Source organism: Diceros bicornis, chromosome 2 (genome assembly GCF_020826845.1).
Source record: "Diceros bicornis minor isolate mBicDic1 chromosome 2, mDicBic1.mat.cur, whole genome shotgun sequence".
Classification (NCBI taxonomy): Eukaryota; Metazoa; Chordata; class Mammalia; order Perissodactyla; family Rhinocerotidae; genus Diceros; species Diceros bicornis.
This window is the reverse complement of record NC_080741.1, coordinates 45,264,579-45,286,890: the sequence shown is the minus strand read 5'-3', so window position 1 is coordinate 45,286,890 and position 22,312 is coordinate 45,264,579. Positions and strand designations below refer to the sequence as shown.

Here is a 22,312-nt window from a genome sequence, read left to right as displayed (position 1 = left end):
GCCTGCAGAGCAGATAGCGAGGAGGAAGTGCAGGAAGGCCAGGTAAGTTGTCATGTCACACAGTCAAGGGCAGAAGTGACAGGAAGGAGGGAGTGGCAAAATGTGAGATGTGGCTATGAAGGCATCAGATGAGGACCAGGATGTGCCCCTTGGATTTAACAGTATGGCCCTCTGGGGCCACCTTAGAGGGAGCTATTTCAGTGGGTTAATAGGGCCAGGAGCCAATTTGGAGTGGTTGGGGAGCAAGAGGTGAGAAGGCAACCAGGATAGATGGAGTCTATCAACAAGTTCGGCTGGACAGGGAAGAGAGGACTAGAATGTCGAATGGAGGAGAGAGTGAGGGTAAAGGGTAGAGGAGAGCGTTTTGTCTATTTGTTGAGTGAGAGAAACTAGGATGTTTAATAGCCTATGGAGAATTCTAGGAATTTATCCCCCACATGTACTCACGTGTTCATAAGGATACACACATATGCACCCCTAACCTAAATATCCTGGTTTGGAGGGACAGGTTAAATGAATTGTCCTGCCCATACGGTAGAATTCTTGCAGCCATTGAAAAGAAAAAGAGCTTTCTACAATTCTTGATTTGGGACCATCTCCAAGATTTATTAAATTAGTTTGCAAGATGCAGAGCAGGGTATACTATGTTTTGTATTAAAAACAAGAAGGTAGATATTCTAGAGATATTTTATATTGATATTTGAAAAAAAAAAACTTCTGAAAGAATGATCATGAAATTGGTAATGTAACGAGAAATTGCCTCCAAGATGAAGGACTGGGGGACCAAGCTGGGAGCGAATCTTTTCTTCACAATTTTTTTTGTAGTGCTTGATTCTTTTAAACTATGCACATGTAGGGGCCGGCCCTGTGGCTTAGCGGTTAAGTGCGCACGCTCTGCTGCTGGCGGCCCAGGTTCAGATCCCAGGCGCGCACTGATGCACCACTTGTCTGGCCATGCTGAGGCGGCGTCCCACATACAGCAACTAGAAGGGTGTGCAACTATGACATACAACTATCTGCTGGGGCTTTGGGGAGAAAAAGGGAAAAAGAGGAGGAGGATTGGCAATAGATGTTAGCTCAGGGCTGGGATTCCTCAGCAAAAATTAAAAAAAAGAGGAGGATTGGCGTGGATGTTAGCTCAGGGTTGATCTTCCTATTTCCAAAATAAATAAATAAATAAATAAAAATAAACTATATGCATGTATTTTAAAAATAAAAATATTTTTTAAGGTCATTAGGAAATTTAGTTGAGAGAGAGAGGTTAAATAATCAGGAGAGGAGAGAGAGGTGACCCACCTCCTGCCTCTCTGGCCAGGACCCCTTGGCCCTTTATTCCTTCACTGAGCAGAGCTCCATGAAATCAGGTTTATTTTAACGTAATGAGTTTTTGTGATGTTCCATGTTAACCATTGCATATTATCTATAGCTGGATGACAAATCACCCCAAAACAAACATTTGCTTTCTCATCTGCAGTGAGCTTACCCAGGTACCTCTTGAGGCTATGATCAAGGCATCAGCCAAGGCTGCAGGCATTGTCCCTCCCAGGTTCCCACACGTGGCTGCTGGCAGGCCTCAGGGCCTTGAGGCTGAGACATCTGTTCCTTACCACGTGGTCCCCTTCATAGGGCAGCTCACAATGGGGCAGGCGCTCCCATCAGAGCCGGCGGTTGAGAGACAGAAGCCACAGCCTCTTTGTAACCCTATCTCAGGAGTGACATCCCATCATGTTTGCTGCCTTCTAGAAGTGAGTCACTAAGTCCAGCCCACACTCTAGGAAAGGGGGTTCCACAAAGGAGTGGATACCAGGGCAGGGATCATTGTGGGCCATTTAGAAGCTGCCTGCCACAATCCCCAAACTCAGCTCAGGTGAATACTTCTCTATATGGTAATGTTCATTTCCAGTTCATCAAAATAATTTTTGTATCATGAACAAAAGGGAGTTCATGCATTCATCACTATATGTTTTTCTTCAGAATAACCAATTGATGTTTTTATCATTCTTTGGTAATACTTTAGGGACTCCCATCTGTTTTTGATACTTTCTGAACTCTCAATTTGATAAAATTTGGAAAGTTTGATAAAATAGGAAACTGATCATCACTTGACCCTTCAAAATCATTTAGGGAACATTCTCCTGTATTATGTAAGAGAAAGGCCTTGTTTTTAGGAAATATACACTGTTGTGGTTAGGGGAAAAGGGGCGTGTTCTCTGCAACTTACTCTCAAATGGTTAAGAAAAAATAATATAAAGAGAATGATAAAGCAAATAGGGCAAAATTGAAGCAGTCGGTAAATCTGAGTGAGGGTATTGGAGACTCCCTTGCATTATGAATGCAGTTTTTCTGTAAGTTTGAAATAATATCAAAATTAAAAGTTTGAGGAAAAAAAAGACCTTTCCCCAAACCTGCTAAATGAGAATTGCAAGTGGGACCTGGGAAACATTTTGTGAAAGATCCTCATACATTCTGATTACTGATCAGCAAGGTTTAGGACTCACTGCATGAGCGTCCACCTCATTTTACTGAAAAGCTGTCTGCATAGAGCATCTGAAATTGCCAATTGGACTTTTGCTTCTTTGGGTAAAGGAGGTCATCCCATGAGATAGTGTTTGTACCCTAACCACCACCCTTGCTCTCCTCCCGCTGCAGAATTGGCCTCTCAGAGGGAATGGGGTTTTGATGGCAGAGGAGGAGTCTAATTTTGAAGCTCAGGGAAAAGAGACCCACAAGGATGTGTTCGTGGTCACTGTAAAGGGCAGAAGCAGTTGGTCTCAGCACAGAACTGTGCATAAATCCTCCCCACCATGCCCCTTTTGGCTCACCCACAATTCTGTGCCACATCTCAGAGCCCTTGATCATTCCCAGTGCAGGAGGCCCTAGCTGAGCTTACCCTAGTGACCGACCCCTGCCCCACCACCATCTGCTGGGGATACCAAAAGGCAGACAGCATAGTGTGAGCTCCCATACAGGGGCCCTTTATGCACAGGGCATAGCCCAGCAGGAACACATGGTAGGGCATGCCAGTTTGCCTGTGGTGGGCTGAAGAGGCTTCATGGAAGATGTAACACACCGTGTGTCTTCAATGAGTGGTAGTAATTCACAGGTTTATGTAAAGCCATGGGTCTCGGAAACAGGATGACCCTGAAGCTAGAGACCTGCCGCTAGTTCATTGTGCTGGTCATGGAGGTCGGGAGTGAGAACCAAGAGTGTGCTGCTGTGATTTGTTCAGAGCTCCCTGCACAGCAGCCCTGCACCGAGGAGCCTGGCAAAAGGGCAGTGGGGGAGGAGGCAGGGAAGGGGCAGAGAGGACTGGGAAAGGAGACCCGAGAGGTGGGTTCAAGGTCCAGTACAGGGGTATCAACCTGATGGCCGGAAGCCCAGGTGTCTCCTGTACTCTCCCAGGGGCTGCCAGTTCTTCACAGCACTTAGCATAGTTAGCCTGGTATTGAACACCGTGGGTGGGGTCAATGGGACTCTACTTCCCTGAGGACGAAGAACATTCCCTGGAGGGCAAGAACTCGAGAACTGTTGGCGGAGCTCCTCTCTCCATGCCTGTCGTTATTAGTGGTGGGCATTTGCCCCTGATGAGGGCTTTGTTTGGAAATAGTTGTCCTGTCATTGTGTTGAGGCCTCTGAGCTCTGACTCATCCCACTGTTTTGTTTTGTTCCATTTCCGTCTGGTACATGTTTTCCCTTGTGGTCAGCCATCACTTCCTCCCAGCCCAGGACATTTGGCTGCTGCACTGTGCATGCCTGGGGAGGGACTGGCTTTTCTAGCCCATGAGGAAGTCTTGATAATGATGCCAGTTCCTTTTTGAAAATAAGAATGGTGGGGCTTTGTCCCTGAGCTTATTTCATTAATCATTGTGGGTGTTTTTCTCTTCCCTTCCAGCAGTTCTCATGCCCTTTTAATTAAGCCTACATAAGTAAGAGCATTTATCTGTGTGCTTTGCCACGTACTTATTTGGAATGCTTGGTTCAAAGGGCAAAAAAAATATATACCCACAACCTGGTACAATTGCATGATTATTTATTAGCTGCAAGCTTGTTTGTTTGACTTGTCCGAAACAACTTATGGAAACATTGCTTCGCTTGTAAATTAACTGTGAATTAGCTACAGGCTTTGCTAGGTGACACAGGATCACTTCACCAAACCTGGCCGTGTGCTTCTAAAACATTTATTTCATGTCCTGTTAACAAAATGACTTGCAGGTCGTTCAGGGTAACTGGCAAAAATCATCTATATTTTATGACTTTTACCAGGGGACTCCCTGTTAGCAAACAGCTTGTCTCTCGTGCTCTCTGCCGTTCTTGGCTTCACACAAGAAAACAGCAGTAATGGTAGAGGAAGAACTAAATATTTGAAGGCATGTTTAATTCCACACCTATTAGATGGGTCAGCTCGTGTTTCTAAGTAGCAAAACAAGGCGGTAGAGTTCTGAGACGCTGGAGATATCGTGACTTTGGTTAGAAACCTTTGTCTGCAGCCATGTGGCTTAAGCAAGATTGTGCTGGCTTACAGCTTAACCTAAACTGTGACCGAGATCTCTTTTCCCAAGGTCAGACTAAAGAGAGCACTGATCACATGGGCTAGACACCATCTTTCTAGAACTTTCCAGTTTCTGAAAAGTGTGTGAGGGGAGGAGAAGGAAGCCATTGCTGCTCTCAAAGCATAAAATACAGCCACGTTTTTAGACTTAGAAGCAGTGAATAGAGCCAGGTGGAGTTGGAATGAAGAGGGTATTGGGACTAGCTTCTTTTCTGCAGTGATTTTAAGAGCCTCGTGAAGTATATTTTACTGCTTCTTCTGCAGTTTTGCATACTCTTCTGAATGTGATGTGTAGATAGAACTACAACACTTTAGTCCTAGCTTTTGTTCTCTTTCTGAATTCACAAACAATTTTTTTTTTTCAATAACACACCTGACTTTGGTAGTCCTGGCCTCACCCAAAGAACCAAGAACATCTTCTAAGTTCACCTGTGCATTTGGGCCCTAAGAAAAATCAGAACTTTTCTATTTCCATTTGGTGGCCAAAGTGTGAACCTGTGATGTTAGATATAGAATAGTAAATTAGCTGTTATTATACTTCCATTATTTTAGAAAAAACCCCAAAGAGCCTCTGGAATATGGTCAGAAACAGATAAGCCCATGCATTTGTACATGCCATCTCCAGAGCCTCACCCTGACACCACTTTGATCTTGGCATCCTGGGAGCCTTGCTCTTCAAGGCCGAGGGGCATGTATGTAATGCACTAGGCAGTTAACCCTGATTGATTCCAGAATTAATATCAGTGAAAGTCTGTAATCACTGCAATTCTGAAAACCCTGTCTCAGCCCATCTAGCAGCAACAGACACCACAGGCCAAGTCTCCCTAAGCACACGCACACTCAGGAGAAACCCGATGGGGTGTGCTTAGGCTGTACGTGGGGAGTCAGCCACGAATGCTCCAGTTTCTTCATCCAGGCTCTGTGTCTGATCTCACTAGGGTCTTGGATTTGTTTGTTCTCAAAGACAGAGTACACATTTGCAAAAATGTCATTTTTTCCTCACAGACGGAGCTGTGCTCTGCCCTCATGCAGGCATTTCTGCGTGTGTGTGTGCACACACATCATTATGCCCTGTTCCTCTAAGAAAGGTTACCATCCAGTTTTGGATTATGAGTAAAAAAGGGGAATTTGGGAACCCACAGATGTCCCCCTGAGTGTGAGTAAAGCACATTCTCAGATCACAGGGAGCCTCTCTTTGGGGAGGCCAGCCCAGCCCTGGCCTGACCGCGGCCCTTGGGGGACTCCTGCTAGGGCAGGCTGGGCTCAGGAGAGCTCTGATGCCTGCCAGCAGACCAGGGGAGGAAAAGGTTGCTCTGCTGTCTGTGGACTGCCCTGGCGGAGCAGCTGCCCCTCGGGGAACAGGCAGCACCATCCACTTAGACGGTGAACTGTTCCCCCTCTCTGTTGAAGATCCTGAGGTGGCAGCCCCCGGGAGCTGTGTGTTTACGGTGTTCAGTGATATCTTATGTAGCCCCAGAAGCTGGCCTCCCGCCTCACGGATCTTTCTTTAGAATATCTGGGGAAAGATGGAGCTGGGATCTCATGTCTGCTCCTTACCTAGCCCAAGCCGCAGGCTGTGCCCAGCTCCACGTTGGGCCTCTGCTGTTAGACACCGTCTAGAAACTCAGCCTCCACCTTGTCCTGACAGTGCTGCTCCCCCCTTCTCTCCTCACACTCTCCTCCCTGCCTCAGCCCCTTTGTTCTCCACAGCACCCTGAGACAAGGCTGCAGGTGTGGGACTGACCAGAGGCGGTTATAGCTGAAGACAAACCTTAAAGCCAAATGCCAAATATGGCTGTTCCCCGAGTCCAGTGAAGAAGATACCACATCAGAGCACTCCGAGTTCTAGTCTTCTTTTCCTTCTCAAGGTCAGCCCTGTCTCCTCCCCGTGGAGCCCCCTGTCTTCAGCCCTGGCCTTAGGAAAGCCCCACCCCTTACTCACAGGGCGGGTCTCTCTTCAGGATGGACGCCCTTTCCCTCACCTGTAGGGTACAGGGGTACATGAGAGTTGCCAGACTGAGGAACTGGCCAGGGCAGGTGGAAGACAGCTGTGGCAGCCTATCATGGTCCCTTGCCTGTTCTCACCTCCTTATACCATAGTCAGCTGAACTGGACACACATGTGCACACATGTACACACGTGCACATATGTGTACATGCCTTTCAGATAGCACAAATCTCAGAGACCATGCAGCAGCCTGAATCCCTACCAAGAAAAAGAAACCTTTCCATGAGGACAAGCCACCTGCAGAGACCCAGCCCACAGCAGGGTCCCCTTTCCCACTATTGTGAGGAACAGTTTTGCTTTCTCAGACCAAGTCTCAGGGGCTGCCTGCGCAGAGCTCAGAAGACTCTCTAAGATGTCAAGATGTCTTTACTTTCTTTTTTTTTTTTTCTTCCTTTCTTCCCTCCTTTTTTTTTTTTTTTTTTCTTTTTAAGTAATTTATCTCATATTGCCTTCAGGAAGGGGACTTACCATCAGCCAGAAACAGAGGAACTCCAAGAAATTTTCTTAAGCAAAAATTTTCTAGACCAAGTCTCCTACTCTCAGTGGCTCAAAGAAGCAGGCAGATTATTGAAATCACAATTTTTCTGGAGAGGATCAAATCTTCAGGCAGGGTTCCTTGGGCTCCAAAGGCAGAGGGAGCAATGGGACAGTTTATTTCCCCTTGTCCCCAGCAAGGGGGAGGGAGAAGGACGTCTTCCTATAATAGTTAGGAACTCCTTGAGGGATGCATTTCATGTCTGTGTAATATTTTTAATCAATTAAAAAATAGGCATGAGCTTTAAAAATCATCCAGTAATTACTAACTGCACCTGTTACAATGTCTAACCTGGAGGAAAGGTAGGGGAAAGATAGTCCCTCAGACAGGGGGTTCAGTGCCATGGGTACCCCACATGGATTTCCTTGGCCTGTTGTCACCAACTGGGACAGCGTTGTGTCACTTCAGTTCTAGATTTCAGAAAATGTTAACTGGCTGCCTACATGTGCTGAAGACCCTGTGCCACAGCAGTGAGGAGTGTTCCGTGACATTCCCATCAGGCTGTAGTCAGCTGTCGGCCTTGGTTCTAGGGCTGCCACTCGCCCAGGAGGGGATGTAGGTGACAGAAAATTAACGTGAAATGAAAGATGTAGGGGAGAAGCAGTAATTAATCCTACTTAATGAGGCTTATAGATGGGAGTAAGTGGGAATTAGCTGTTCTGAGGGAAAGGGATGTCGAATGAATGAAGGCTGGAGTCCCTGCCCAGCACTTACGGTGTTTTTCTTGGAGAACAAGATCAAGCACAATCAAGTCAGCCATGCCTGGCTCCAGCTTTATCCAGGCTCTTCAGAAGGGGCGCTGATGCCAGCAATTCCACTCACAGCCGTGGGCACCCAGGGTAGCAGTTCTTATCGGCCGGGGGATAAGACTGCCCCAGGGGGTCATGGGTACATGTTGATGTCTCGGGCAATTGAGGCAAGATAGAGTTTTAAAAATCATAGTCAATATTATAATTATTGGTTTGGTTTTAGCCATAGTATTGATTTTGAAATATTAAAGGACATTAAGGGAGGATATAGATGTTTGTGTTCATGAAAGGGCCTGTTTGTGTTCATGAAAGGGCCATACACGGTTTAGACGGGGGAAAAACCAACACTACCCTGGGAAGATCCTAAAAATGATGGGAAACGCTTATGCTTTCCCTGTGAGCTGAAGTTGTGCCTGTGTTTCACAAGGATCTTTCTTCTCTTTGGTGAAGGGCGAGATGTTTCTGAAGGCTGGAACCCCCTCTGCAGGGGCCCTTCTCGCGCCTGTGCAGCTCCAGACCGCCACGGATGCCGCAGCTTCCCTGGGCAGAAATGCCGCTTGCCCTGTGGCAGCCGTTCCCACTCATCCTGCTCTCTCTTTCCCGGTGGCGACTTTCATTGTTTTCTTAGATTAAAGGTTATTCCCCCTGGATGTTTAAGAAAAATATTTATTTTAAATTTTCAAGAAATCTTTGCTTGAAACCCTGGTGTGGGCAGTGGACGGTCTCCCACGTTTCATTCAGCAGACTGTTTACCTCAGCCTTTTGTTTTCTAAACTCTCTGGATTTCCCTTTCACGCCACAGTGAAATCGTGTCCCCCACACTCCCTGACTCAGGGCTTCGATGGGAGACTCACTGAAGGAGCCTGTGGGGGTTTTCTTTGGAGCAGCCATTTGTGTTTGGTGTCCGTTATCCCTCTGTGTCCCTGGCCTGTCCACATCCCCCCCAGGCTAAACCCCAAGCCCTGGCATGTCCCTAAGTATCAACTCTGGACCCACAGATTGAAGATGAGGGTTGACCAGATCATCGTCTCGGCTTTGGCTGGTCACAAACGTCACTGGGTCTCATCTCCCTTAGGGACCCTAGTGACCTGTGTGCTACCCATGGGGCTTCCTGACCTCAGCAAACTGGTGCTTTGAGAGAAGAACACTACCTCCCTCCCTGGGCTTCTGGACAGGAAAGGAGTTATATCCTGCAGCCCCCAGCACACCCTTCCTCCCAGACTACTGCCTACATTCAGATTAGGAGTGGGCTAGTTCCTGAGTAAGTGATGCTGTGAAAGTCTTCTCCAGGAAATGCCTCCTGCAGACCAGATGCTTTGGTCATCTGGATGATCTGAACAACTGGGTTAATGTCCTGGTAACATCACTGGATGTGTCAGTATCATGGGCTGATAACTGATCACATTGGCGACCTCTCTCTCTTCTGATAAACAGCCCAGTACTGTATTGTAGCAGAACCTAATGGAGGATTTCCTCCTGCATTTCCCTCTGCAAAATAACATCACACCTAGAGATCTGGTTACTTCAGTGAAAGATGCTATTAAAAAAGTAACTCAGTTTTTACAAGAAACTTAGTCATTTGTCCTCTGGTTTGGGGGCAAACTGATCACCATTCTATTTTCACATGATTACTTGCCAAAATACGAAATGCTTTTTTTTCCTTTCTCACACAGAACTGGTGTCACCTTCGTCTGTCTTTTCTGTCCTGCCATCTGGGGACATATTTCCCATGTCTTCCTCACCCTTTGTCACACTCTCTTACTTATGTGGTCGTGATGCACATAGCTGATGGTCATTCCAGAAGTATTGATCATAGTTTTTATATATATTATATTATTTCATTTCCTTATGTTTGGTCATAGCTTGCTTTTGATCTTAGGGACACTGATTCTTTTTATTTCCAATTACACTTGTATTTTACAGATTCTGTCTGCATTCTGACCCAGTCCTACACGGTGGGGCCACACCGTTGCATGCCCCTGAGTGGGAGGGTTAAGGCACCTTCCACCCAGGCCTGGCCTCGGGCCACTGCTCTGCTGTCCCCCTTTGTGATGTCCGCAAGGCACTCCAGAGCCCACTCTTATTCTCCACACTCATATCTGGATGTTTCCAAAATACATCCATTCAGTTCAGCTGCCTTTTAAGCAACATCTGTTACCAGTTTTCTCTCCTCGTCTAATCAGGGAGACATCGTGTTTCTTAGCCTTTTTTGTTCCTGAATAATTTATGAATATTTCTGTTCCCCTTATGTGTTTAGTAAATTGCACTTCATTGCCGGATTTAGGTTTGCCGATCTTGACACTTTCCCTCATTGGATAGGCTCCTTTGCAGTTCACCATCCCCAGCCTTCTCCCTGCTTTAGCTGTCTGAGTGCTTGTGATTTTGCCAACTAACTTTCCCACTACATTTTCCATATTTTCTTGTTCTTGTGCTCTTTAGAAGCCTTTCTTAAAAAAAAAAAAACAAACCACAAGCAAGGATTTCTGTGTTTTTTTAAAGAAATTAACTCTTAAACTTCCTTTCTGGAGTTTTAAGCAACTTTTAAAAATCTTACTTAACTGTGTGCTTACAGGTCAGAATAGGGGTTAATATGGTGTGTTCTAGAGCCAGATCCCCTTGGTTTAGAGATTTAGCAGAAGCAGAAAATCTGAGCCATGTGTGACAGGACAAAATTTAAGCCTCACCAGGAATCCAGACAATGCCAGCAAACCCTCACCGGAAGGAAATGTAATCCATCCGCATCTGAATCTCACAGCACAGGTGAACCCAGTGGCTAGCTGGGTGAGGTTATAATAGTCCAAAACCGGAGCAGAGTCGGGATGCACCTTCAGGCAACGGCCGAGCAGCCTGCAGGTTAGCAGCGCTTTGGAGTCAGACAGCCTGGGCTCAAACTTCCTATGAGCTGTGTGACCTTGGGCAGGTTTCTCAACCTCCCTGTGCCTCAGTTCCCTCTTTAAAATGATAATAATGGTATGTCTCTCATAGGGAGGTTATGAGGAGCAAATGAGTTAATAATATATGTACACTTTAGAACAGTGCCTGGTATGTAATATAAGTCTTGGTTGCTGTTAATTTAAGTTATACACAGGTAATAGAATATAACAGACATTACAAGTTATGTCACCAAAGCAGGAGGAGAAGAGGTTTTGATGTATAAGCACAATTAGAAATACAGGAAATGGGGAGCTGGGGAGGTACGTAGCCAAGATGCGCGTGAAGCTGGTGCAGAGGAACGTGTATGAAGCGTGGGGCTGGTGCCCCAGACACACCTGCCTGCATCCCACAGCTTGTGGGAACAATCTGGATGGAGGGGGTCCGCCTCATGCAGAAGCCCAGGGTGCCCGGGGAAGGGTCTGTTACACTAATTGTAGTGACTTCCTGTGGATTTGGGATAAATAGAAAGGATCACGTTTAGGGTGCCTGTAACTGGGAGAAAACATCAGCACCCACCCAAGGAGTGTGAAAGGATGGAGGTGACGGGCAGCTCTGATGAGGGCTTTTTGCACCTGTTAATGCTCCCCCAACCCAGGGAGATGGGTCACTCTGTCATCAGTCTTGCTTGGTCACTTTTTGTTAGCATTCAGTGCCTTTCAGCCCCCTGCGCAACTGCATGGCCTGGAGCATTAGCAGATATGTGGTGACTTGAACAGCTCAGATTTGAGAGACACTGTAACTAATCAGACGCACTTGGCTCCCTGTCCCAGGAGCCTCAGAATAAGTGCGACCCCGAGGACGGGTGGAAAGCAAGCCTCTGGCTTCCGCAGGCCCCCTGCTCTTTACTGGAAGTAATTTCTGTTTTCAAAATACCTGAAGTTTTTTTTAAGTGCCTTTAACTTCTGCTTTTGTAAATTTTGCTCTGAAACCCAAATATGCAGAGAACACAGGGCTCAAAAGATTATTTAAGAAGTAGACATTAAAAAAAACTTTTTCTTTAAATTGAACTGACGTTTTCCCTCCCCAGGGTCAGCTCACGCAGTTATTGAACTTATGAACGCCAGCATCTCACCGTTGCGCGCGCCGGGCCTGCCTAGACTCTTGCTTCATTTTGCCCTGACTCTAGTGACATGACCTCTCCAGAGGGAGAGGTGGTGGATCTAACTGTCCCCAGGACAGCCCGAGGGCCTGCCGCCCCATGCGTGCCTGCCCCTGCACCCACTGCTGTGGGGCTGTGAGAGCCTGATGGCCTCACCAGGCCCCAGGCAGATCTGGAGTTTTTAATCATTATATTAAAATATGTTCAGAATACTGCTTGTTTGAGGTGAATTTTCCTCTAGATCTAACAAACAAAAATAGTCTTTGTGAAACTATGGCACTTCAAAAGTCCCGCTCTTTACTTTCCTTTTTCACTTGAATGGCCAGACTCTTGCTTAATTTTGCCTTAACTACCTGACCTCAGACAGGTTGCTTAGGCTTCTCTCTCTAGAGAGGGATAGAGAAGACCTGGCCCATGGTTGCCAGGGTGGACGTGGAGCATGGGCACAACTGTGTGTGAGGGAGGCTCCCAGTCCTGCTCCCTTCCTGAACTTTGCTGAACTGAACTGGCCTGAGAACCCAGTTCCTGTATGAGCTGCTGCCACAGGATAGCCCGGCCCGTGAGGCCAACAGCCCAGCCACTGAGCTCTGCACTTAGAGAGCCAGCACGGGCCGTGAGGCCTCCAGTAAACAGGAAGAGATGAATGCACAGGCTCTTTTGTCCTCCAGCCAAGAGCTGCCCAGATAGAGTCCTTCTGTAGGTTGTTGTTGCTTTTGGGGGAAGGGATAATGGAGTAGTTGCTAACAGATTACAAATTGGGCTATAATGTAATCAATTAGTTGTGATTTCCTGAGCACTGAATAGAAGGATCCCGAAGCTGTTTGTGGGCTCAGCCAGGGAGAGTCTTGGCTACAAGCCTGGGAGGGCAGGGGCCGTCTGAGGTCTGGGGGATCCACCGTGGCCATCCCAGGTCCGTGGGAAGCATTTGCAGGTCTCAGGACACGTTTCTGTACTTCCCCACAGGGAAAAGGGGTCCAGTCAGGCATCCTTTCTCAGGATAAGCTGCGCATTTGGCTAACACACTTAGTGATTAGGTTCCTATTGTAATCATTACTAATAATGATGCAAAAAATCAGTCTGTGCTTTTTAAAGAGTAATTTGGAGCATGAGTTTTAATGAGTCATGAGTTGGATTCCATTTCTCTTCATTCTGATGCTTTTTGTGGGAAAGAAGGCAGCACTATTATCCTGCTTATATTTTTAATAAGGTTTTAGCTTGAGAATCCCCAAAGAAGCCAGATTTATTTTAAAGAGGATAATGTTGCTTCCTCCCACCCCAACCCCCAGGCAGGGTAGCTAAAGCAAAGAAGCCAAAGAGCTGAGCCACAAGAGGCAGCCTGGTTGGGCGGGGGGGAGGGGGGCTGTGCCATCACCCCCTGCGACTCCAGCTTGCTAATTTGTGAAAGATGGCAGACAACAAATCAGAGACTCCCAAGCGCAGGGTGGTCCATGGAGAAACTTCCAGGGCTTGTTAAAAATTCAGCGAGTTGTGGGATCCACTACAGACCAGCGAGTTAGCATCTCAGGGAGGGGCCTACGAGTCTGCACTTAACAAGGTCTAGGGATTCTCATGTGGCCTCTGGACCAAATGATCGTCAGAGTTCCTTCTGATCAGAAATTCTGTGCTTCTGGAGTTAATTCTACCAGTGCTCACCATTTCCCCCAGGCTGGGGCTCAGCACCTACCCCCCTTGCTCCTCTTCACCAGGAGGCAGCTGGCAGTGGGGAGGCAGTTCTGGTACAAGCTGCATGACCGCACACTGAGGGCCTTCAGACCCATGAGCAGTAGACAGGAGTTGGTTTACCCAAGAGAAGCCATCTCAAGGCCAGACGGCTTCTGACTCTTTCAGGCGGGACGACGAAGGCCAGCCCGTTCGTACAGGAAAGGTTTGGATGTCGCTCACTGACCTCAAAACCAATTTAGCTCTTCCTCTCGGACAAGCGGGCTATTGCAGCTCGTCTTCTCTACACTGCTTGGGCTGTTCTTTGGGCTTTAGCTCCAGGTTTTAAGTTCTGGTCCTGCCATCTGCTCAGCGTGTCCAGCCGGGGAGTGCAGGAGACACCGGGAGTCAAGCCAAGCCACAGCTCCTTGCACGGCCCACGGAGGCTCATCATTGCACTGGTGAAGGCCACAGAGAGCACAGGCCTTCCTGCCACATTTCCTTTGGGAATCACAAAGCTCCATGAGGCCGATCAAGCCCTGAAGGATGGAGCCACAGAGGAAGGGGCTGGAGGTGGGTTTGGCCCAACCCACCAGACTGTGGGGCCTGATCGCTCGTTGGCTTCAAAAGAAGCCTTGCTTGGGGCCAGCTCCTTGGCCTAGTGGTTAAGTTCAGTGCACTCTGCTTCAGCAGCCTGGGTTTGGTTCCTGAGCGAGGACCTATATCACTTGTCGGCAGCCATGCTGTGGTGGCACCCCACATATAAAATAGAGGAGGATTGGCACAGATGTTAGCTCAGGGCGAATCTTCCTTAGCAAAAAAAAAAGAAGCCTTGCTCTAGGACAGGAGAAGGGAAGGGCAAAAGTGGAGACAGGTGCTCCTGTGCAAATTGCTCCCGCTGCTGGCCTGAGGCATGAGAGGATTGTGGGTCCCTGGCTGTCGTTCCTACCTTTGCTATGAGCAGTGCAGTTCAGTGCAGATGACCCTGTGACCTCCCAGACATGCCCAGGCTCTTAAGTGCTGCCCTGAGCTGGGCAGGCACTGCAGGCGGGGAGGAGCCCAGCTGGGTGGGTGCTGAGTCCCTTCCCTGGCCTAGGTGAAGTCCCTCAACTTTGGGCCTGAGAGAAGGGGCATCTCCAAAAAGTTAGAAAAAAGTCACTTCATGCTGGGTCCTCCAGGGGAGAAGGCCCGTCAGACAGGAGCTCTCCGCTGGCCGCTGTGGAGCAGGAGGCCCCTCCCAGGAGATCTGCGGGACACCCCCCGCAGTCCTTCGCCTGGCGCCAGGGGGCTCCCAGCCTCAGCCACACACATAAATGAGGGAAGCAGTTTGCACCTCACAGGGAGCCTGAAAGCCTCTTTTGGATTAAAACCCATTTGGTCAGAACCCATTTTGATTTCCCTCCCCATGTGGAGTGCCGGGGAATCGTGGCTGGAAGATTCTGAGACCAGCTAGGGAATGTTTTATCCTCATTACAGTTTGCGTTTAAGTTTATGTAGCCTTTAATTTCTTAGGGTTACTTGTCAAATCAGGAAGTAGATTCATATTCTCTCTCCTTCTCTCTCATACAAAGACCTTTAAAAAGGTCTCACAAGAATTAAATGACACCAGCTAGAAGGGCCTGCAGTGAATCTGGGCTGAAATATTACAGTGTTCCTGTATGGGGATATTTCACATCAGTAGTTAGCAGGTGGAGTACGCTCATGAGAGGGCCGGAAGCGTTAGTAATGGAAAAGGTGGCAGATGCAGAAACTGACTTGCGGGGAGACTCTCACATGGCAGTTCTGCTTCTCCAGCTTGTGAACTAAAGCAGACCACCCCCACCACCCTGGCAGGCTGAAGATCACATGGACATTGCGCTGTGGGTCATTTGGACAGGCACGGCCTTGGGCCAGCGTCAACTCCTGTGCCCACCCCCTGCTCTTGACCTGCAGAAATACTGCTTCCCCTGCAGGAAGAGCCTGCCCCACCCACAGACTGGTCACCGTGACTCCACCCGGCACCCTCCCCCATCAAAAGCCGTCCTGTAAACCCTGCTTCCATGTGGAGAACCAGGGCCAGGTAGTCCCCTCCCCAACGCAAATAGAGAGGGGTCAGTCTCCAGGAGCCCATCTCTGTGCCGCCCGTGGGAGATAGACCAGGCTCAGAAAAGATAAGAACTGTCCGGAGTGCAGGCGTCTCCAAAGATACACAGATCTGAAGGGTCCATAGGGGGGAAATCGGGTTGAGACAGGAGGCAGGGGCTTTCAATTTATAGTCTGTGAAAGGGACTCCTCTCTCTGCAAGTCAGAGGGAGCATGGCATTGCATCCAGCCCCAGGGGACACTTGGGGCTCCCAAGTGGGGCAGCTAGGTACCCAGGGCACCACCAGTGTTTGTGCTCAGAGTTTTGTTTTTCCCATAAGTAAATAGCTGTTATCAAAAATCTGTGTGTGTGTTTTAAGCCAAATTCCGAAGTAGTTATTCATTTATTCAACAAATAGGGCAGAGCTGTAGTCGTGTATTCCAGCACCCACAGGATGGAGGGGGCTGGGATCCATGGGACTGGGGGAGGTGGGAGGCTGGGGCCCCAGCACTCGGAGCAGCAGGACTTCCTCCGCCATGGTGCTGTGATCTCTGAGTGCAGGCTCCTTCCCTCTGAGCCTGGCAGACTGGAACTCTATCTTTGCCTTGCCCTCAGGGAGACTTCATAGGACGCCCCCAGCGACACTGGATGGGGGTGGGGGGGTTCCTATGGCTGTAGGGACAGAGGGCTGCTGTTTTGGACCATCTGCTCTGAGCAAGGGACTTCGTGTGCAGTAATCTCCACAGCCACCCTGCAAAATGTGCACCATTGCTCCCTCTGTGCTGGTGTGGAAACTCAGGCTTAGAGAGGTCAAATTGCCAGGTTTCCTCAATTTGTGGGGGCAGAGGAAGGACTTGGCCCCAAGTCAGTGCTCCAGACCCCCTGCTCTGTCTTTCCTCTCTCCTCCTTATCCTGGATGTCCAGGGAGGAGGAGATGCCAGCTGCTTCTCATTTCAATATCTTTAAAATCCCTGCTGAGCTGGGCTCACACCATACAGTGTTGCATTTCCACCCACATTTACTGCTTCCCATCTCATCAGGGTCAGAAACAGGGGCTCTGGACTTCCAGGAAGTCTTGGGCATCACCAGAGGGTCACGTGTGGTTCAAAGGGGTTCAAATTGTGCTTTGATGGAGCTAAAGGAACGCGTGGCATTGCCCAGGGGCTCCCGCAGAGGCAGGAGCCCGTGCCACCACTGAGGGGCCACCACTTAGGCTTGGGTGGCTCACGCAGTGTCCTGTATTCTCTCAACAGCAAATGCAGCTTGTGGCTGAGAACCTGAAGGAGGAATCGAGGGAAGGCGAGAAGGAGAAGGCAACCTGAGCGCGCAGGCTGCCCTGAGTGCAGGCAGGGGAGTACCCGGAGCAGCGTCATGGCTCCTGCACCCAGACCCAAAGCTTGGCCAAGTGAAGCGACTCCCACGTGGCAGGCCCCCTCCTCGCCCTGCAGTGTCCCGTCTCAGAGCTGGTGAAGAGGGCCGCCAGGACCCAGCTCTTGGCAGACCCCCACTCCCGCCCTGCTCCCTCTCGGTTTCTGCCCAAGCACCACACACCACTCCAGCTGCCTGACCCTGCTCCAGAGCCACTGCTGCCCCCTGAGCTTCGTGCGTGGATGAACCGCCAGCTCTCCATGTTGCCCCTCACAGTGATGGTCACACCCGCCCCCGCCACGGCCCAGGGACCTGTTGGGTAGGGTGGCAGGTCGGGGGTGTGTGCCCACCGTGCTATCACAGGAGCCGTTCTGAAGGGGGCTTCCGCTGAACCTCAATTAAGAGTGAGAGATGTACAAAGAGGCAGTGTTTCCAACACCCCAACACCTCTAAATACCTCTTTCCTGGTTCTATTTTGCAATATGTTAACAGATCCTTTATCAACAAAAACAATAGTAACTGAGCAATTAAAGGCAACACGCACCTCTCTGACTCCTACTTCCCGTACGAGGACTGAGGTGGCCCCTCTGTTCCAAGCCCTGGGTCAGGGGCTGCTTTCATGCACATAGCTCCAGACCGAGGGCCAGCTGCCACACCCGGCAGCGTGGTGTGGGCTCACACCTGGGGAGGAGGGACTTGTCTTTGCCCAGGGATGCTGCCCACCTCCCTGTGCCCCTGGGGCTGTACTTCTTTCACAGGCACAATAGCCCGTGTGGGCCAATAGCCTGGCCCACAGGGGTACAGCCCTCCAGCCACAGGGCAGTGACTCTGGAGCCTGGGCTGCTCCCCTGGCTGTGGTCTAGCCATGAGGACCATGCCACGAGAGCAGGGCCTGGCTTCTTTTCCTGCCAGCTGGTCAAACTCTGCCTCATGAAATGGCCAGCCCCTCCCCACCGGGGCGCATGTCCCTCACAGCCAGGGCACCACAGACCCATGGGCCCTTCCACTCGGAAAGCTGCAGGTGCCTCAGCCCATCTGGAGACGGGGAAGGGCAGGGAGGGGCTGAGGTCCTTTAGATTCTAAACCTGTCTCCCTCATTCAGGGGCCCAGCACCTGGATGCCCTCCTTCACATCAAAATGTTGGTGGCCTCAGCGGCCCATTCAAGCATGGCGTGTTTTTGGAAGCCCCGACTTTCCTGTCTATCACTCTTGGTTGCTCACTTGGTCCTGCCAGACCGTGTTTGCCAACATGGACATCTTTGAGTCGGCTTTGCCCTGTCCCTACTTGGTCTAAGACACTCCATGGCACAATTATTCAGTAGTTGTTTGGTGCTTGACAAATACTTTCTAGAACATGCTGGTGTTTTAAAACAATAGTGAATGGTAGCCACCACTATAGTCCTGAGCCCTGAGCCCCCAAGAGCTTCCTCACAGTCCCAGCCTGGGCACTTGTGTTTGTGGGGAAAGGAGAAAGTTCAGATGGGGACGTTGAACTCAGCTCTTCGTCTCCCCCAGAGTCCGGCTTTGGGGGATAAGGTGTTGGGTTCCGGGTGTGAACCCCATCAGCTCATCTCCCCATCCAGGGGCTTACAACTGCCTCTGAGCTGGCAGCCTCTCTGCAGGTGGCCCTCCTCACCTGTGAGGTGCCAGCACAGACCCAGGGTTCCCTGTGCTTGTGACTGTCTTTCCCAGAAGCCTCTCTGTCCTTCCTCAGTCTGACTGAGCAGAACCACGCTACTTAACCAGGACTAAGCCAGTCACGCACGGAGAAAACTGGACCGCTGGAGTCAGCCTGGACGCACAGGACTCACCTCCCCTGGGGCCAGCCCCTGGGCCACAGGGAGGGGGAGGACGGACGTGGGAACGGGTCAGGCTGTGTCAGGAAGGAGGTTGGCAGGAAGGGGATAAGGTGTGCTTGGCCCCTGGAGTTCCTCTTTGTGTCCAGCGCTCAGAGTAGGTGGCATCTAGCTCATGGGATGTGCTCAGGAGCAGGGGTGCGAGGCACAAAGGCATCCTTCACTGCTCCACATTTTGTAGTCCCTTATCATCTCACTTGAATTGAGGGAGACATCTTGGATGATGCCATCCCCCCGCACCACCTGCACACTGACCTCACGCACAGAAAGAGGGGGCTCCCCTCAGTCCATTTGGTCCGTGTCTCCACTTGGCATGATTCGCCGCAGCCTCTCCCTGCAGGTCACTTCATCCTCCCCCAACTCTTCTGCCCACTGACTCGGCCTGTTGTTCTCTTGTTCTGGCCTCACCTCAGCCCTCGGATCCAACCCACGCCACTGCCCTGCTAGCCAGTGGGTCCTTCTGATCCCCACCCCACTCCAGCTGTGCTGCCTCTGGTCCCCTTGGGTGTGACCCACACCCAAGAGGTGTTCTCCCAGACACCCCCGAGGACTCCGGCTGGGTGAAATCCTCCTCTCATTGTTCCTAGCCTGCCTTTCCCCACAGAGCTGACAAGAGCTGGAAGCATCCGCCTGCCTTGAACAGACCTGGACTCCAGAGGCACAGGCCCAGTCCACTTAAGAGAAGGTGCGTAAAGAAATAGCACCAAGAGGAGACTAAGACAGCAGCGTCTCCTGATGGGTCAGGCCAGGAACTGCTGGAAGGGGTTTCTGAGCCTCACATGAGTCCTACCCCTCATTTCTCAGAGGACGGTGTGAGGCCCAGACGGGCGGAGTACTGGCCCACACTGTGGCAAACCTGGGGCTTTGGATCAAGCCCAGTCACCAAACGGCTGTAGACAGGATAGGGGAGAGCCGCGTGTGGGCAGGGCCTGGGAAAAGAGCCTCTGCCACCTGGGGAGAGCCCGGAGCCCGAGGGTTGATGCCCCATCCCGCTGGCCCTGCTGGGAAGGGGCCCAGGAGACGAGCTCAGCCGCAGACAGGCCCTCGCTGGGCGGGAAACTCAGGGGAAGGGCTGCTTCTCCAAGTTGCTGGGAGGCCTGCACACCCGAGGCTGCTGGGCAGGGCCAGGCCACGAGCCCTGCTTTTTGCCTCACCGTGTGGGCAGCCCTAGGTCAGGTGTGTCCCCTGACTGTCACACTCACCCCTAACTCACCTCCCTCAAGGCATAAGATACAAACTGTCACCAAGTTCACAGGTTGTCAGTGGGCCTTGGCCCCAGTGTGGTTTGGCCCCAGGCCTGACTCACTTCTCAGCCCTACTCTCCTCTCTCACAACCAGCCATGACATTTAGTTCTGTGCTGCTGACAATTATCTGGCACCCCTTGGGCAAGCACCTGGGCTGTCATGTCCCACACAGGTACCCCCTCTTAAGCAAGGAAGTCCCCACACCAGAGGCCCACAGAGAGACCCCAGAGCAGCCCTATGGTCAGGCCTGGGCCTGTGCTGGCAGAGCCCAGCCACTGGGGCTGCTGCCTCGGGGTGGGAGGGTCAGGCAGTGGACCCTTCTCTCCCCACTGGTGGTCACATCCCCGGCAGCAGCTCAAAAGCTCAGACTTGAGAACAAATCTTTATCTTAGTGGCTTTTGGGGGAAACAAGAAGCCCATGGTTAGGGATACCCAGCCCTACAGTGAAGCTGGAGGCCAGGAGCCCACTGTCCTCCTGCATACACATCTGCGCCTCACTTTCCTCACATCATCCCTATTTTATAGACAAGGAAACAGGCACACAGAGTTAAGTGACTTCCCCCAGTTCTCGCAGCGGAGTGGCCCACTCTCCACAGCCCACATACGTCACGGCTGCCCGGAGGGTGCCTGCAGCCGGCACCAAGCCTTCTGCCCACACTCTCTCCTCAGCCCTGACCCCTGCAGCTCCTGCCCTTCTTCCAGCAGGACACTAGCAACAATAGGAGGAAGGCCAAAGGCCACAGAACGAGAGCCCCGGGGTCCAGACTTTTCTTTACGGAGTTAAGAATCCCACAGCCCTGCAAGGACAGCGCCTGGTGCCGGGCCTCGGCAAACAGCAGCTGACAGGCCCTGGTGAACTTGTCACTGGTCAGCCAAGTCTGAAGAGGCTGGCAGGCTCCAGGCTTCCCTCCATGCCCCCCACGCCCCACCCAGGGTGGCTTGAAAAGAAGGGGACCTGATAGAAGCTAGACCCACCAGCACCTCCAGGGAGCCATCGGAGCCTGGAAGAAAGACGCCCCTCCGCCAGGGCAGCTGTGTTCTCAGGATTCTGCCTTCAGCTGGGAAAGCCTTCAGCTTTCGTCCCAACCACGAGAGGGGCCACAGCCTCTTCAGAGGAGGGAAGATGCTTGTCCTGGTCCTGTCAGGAGGCCTGTTGGTGGTCGTCTCGTCGATCCGAAAGTTGGCACCTGGGAAGGGTGTGGGGGACGCTGCTCATCCCAACTTTTTCTAAGAGTCCAAGTTAGAAGCTCTTGTGAGCCAGCCGGGGGGGCCCCAACCAAGGCCTGCACCAGGTGGGCAGTGAGGCCAGGATCAGGGCCACATGGCTGTAGGCCAGGCTCAGCAACTGGGCCTCAGAGTCCTCAGAGTGTGGCCACAGACCCCGGAGAGAGAATCACCTGGACCTTGTTCAGTGCAGATACCCAGGTCAGCCGAGGCCTGAGGAATGGGATCTTGGCAGTTTTGCCCAGGAGTCCACATCTTTGAGGGTGCCCCCAGTGGACGCTGTTGCACACTGAAGTTTGAGAACTACAGTGCGGGGAGAGGCCTTGCTGGTTTCTCTCCAGAAGGAGCTGATGCTAAAGGCGCTTCCCTGCTGCCTTGTCATCACAGTGCCAGGTGGGGGCCTCCGTGGTCTGTTAGGGATCTGGAGCAGCAAGGACCTCCCCACCCACTGGACAAGCACCCCTGGGCCTGAACAGGACCTGGGGGAGATGAGCAACAGGGTACAGGGCCAAAGAGACTCCAGTTCCCTCAGTGCCTGGCATGGATGACTGGCATCTCCCCCGACCCTTCGTAAGCCCTTGGGATACTCAGGCAGTCCAGAGGAGGAGTTGCCTCCACTCAGGAGGGAGGAGATGCTGGGCTTCCTGCTGACTGGTATGTGGGCCTCACATGATTAAAAAAAAGTAAAACAGGTATGAGGGCATTTTCCCTTCAGCTTGTGGCACCGATCACACTGATGACACGTGGCTCACAGAAATCGTGGCCTCCTCTCAGGACCTTTTACAGTGCTGGTGAACTTCCCTGGATCGCACGGCTCCTTCCACCTACCCATTGTCCTCTCCCGTTTACACCTGAGAGCACCGGGGCCCAGGCAGGAGGATGCAGAAGGAGCAGAGCTGGGTAAGGTGTGAAGAGCTTGCAGCCAAATCATCAGATTAAAGTGCTGCTCAATACCAGGAAAACGATGGCAGAGTGCTAAGTAATTAACCAGAGGGCAACTCAATGTGGATGCAGATACATACCTC

At 51.0% G+C, this 22,312-nt stretch overlaps 1 protein-coding gene across 5 annotated transcripts in view; it reads left to right on the top strand.

The window, feature by feature from the left end:
* The window catches only part of ANO10 (anoctamin 10), a 217,970-nt gene extending 200,456 nt beyond the window's left edge, over positions 1–17,514 (top strand). For 4 of the 5 annotated variants that reach the window (XM_058556041.1, XM_058556033.1, XM_058556024.1 and 1 more), the window contains one exon: positions 16,848–17,514. In XM_058556041.1, coding sequence (XP_058412024.1) covers positions 16,848–16,916 — 69 coding nt within the window. In that variant the 3' untranslated portion in view covers positions 16,917–17,514. The remainder of the gene's footprint in view (positions 1–16,847) is intronic. The other variant, XR_009222230.1, reaches the window with a different exon arrangement.
* The last annotated feature ends 4,798 nt before the right edge of the window (positions 17,515–22,312 follow it).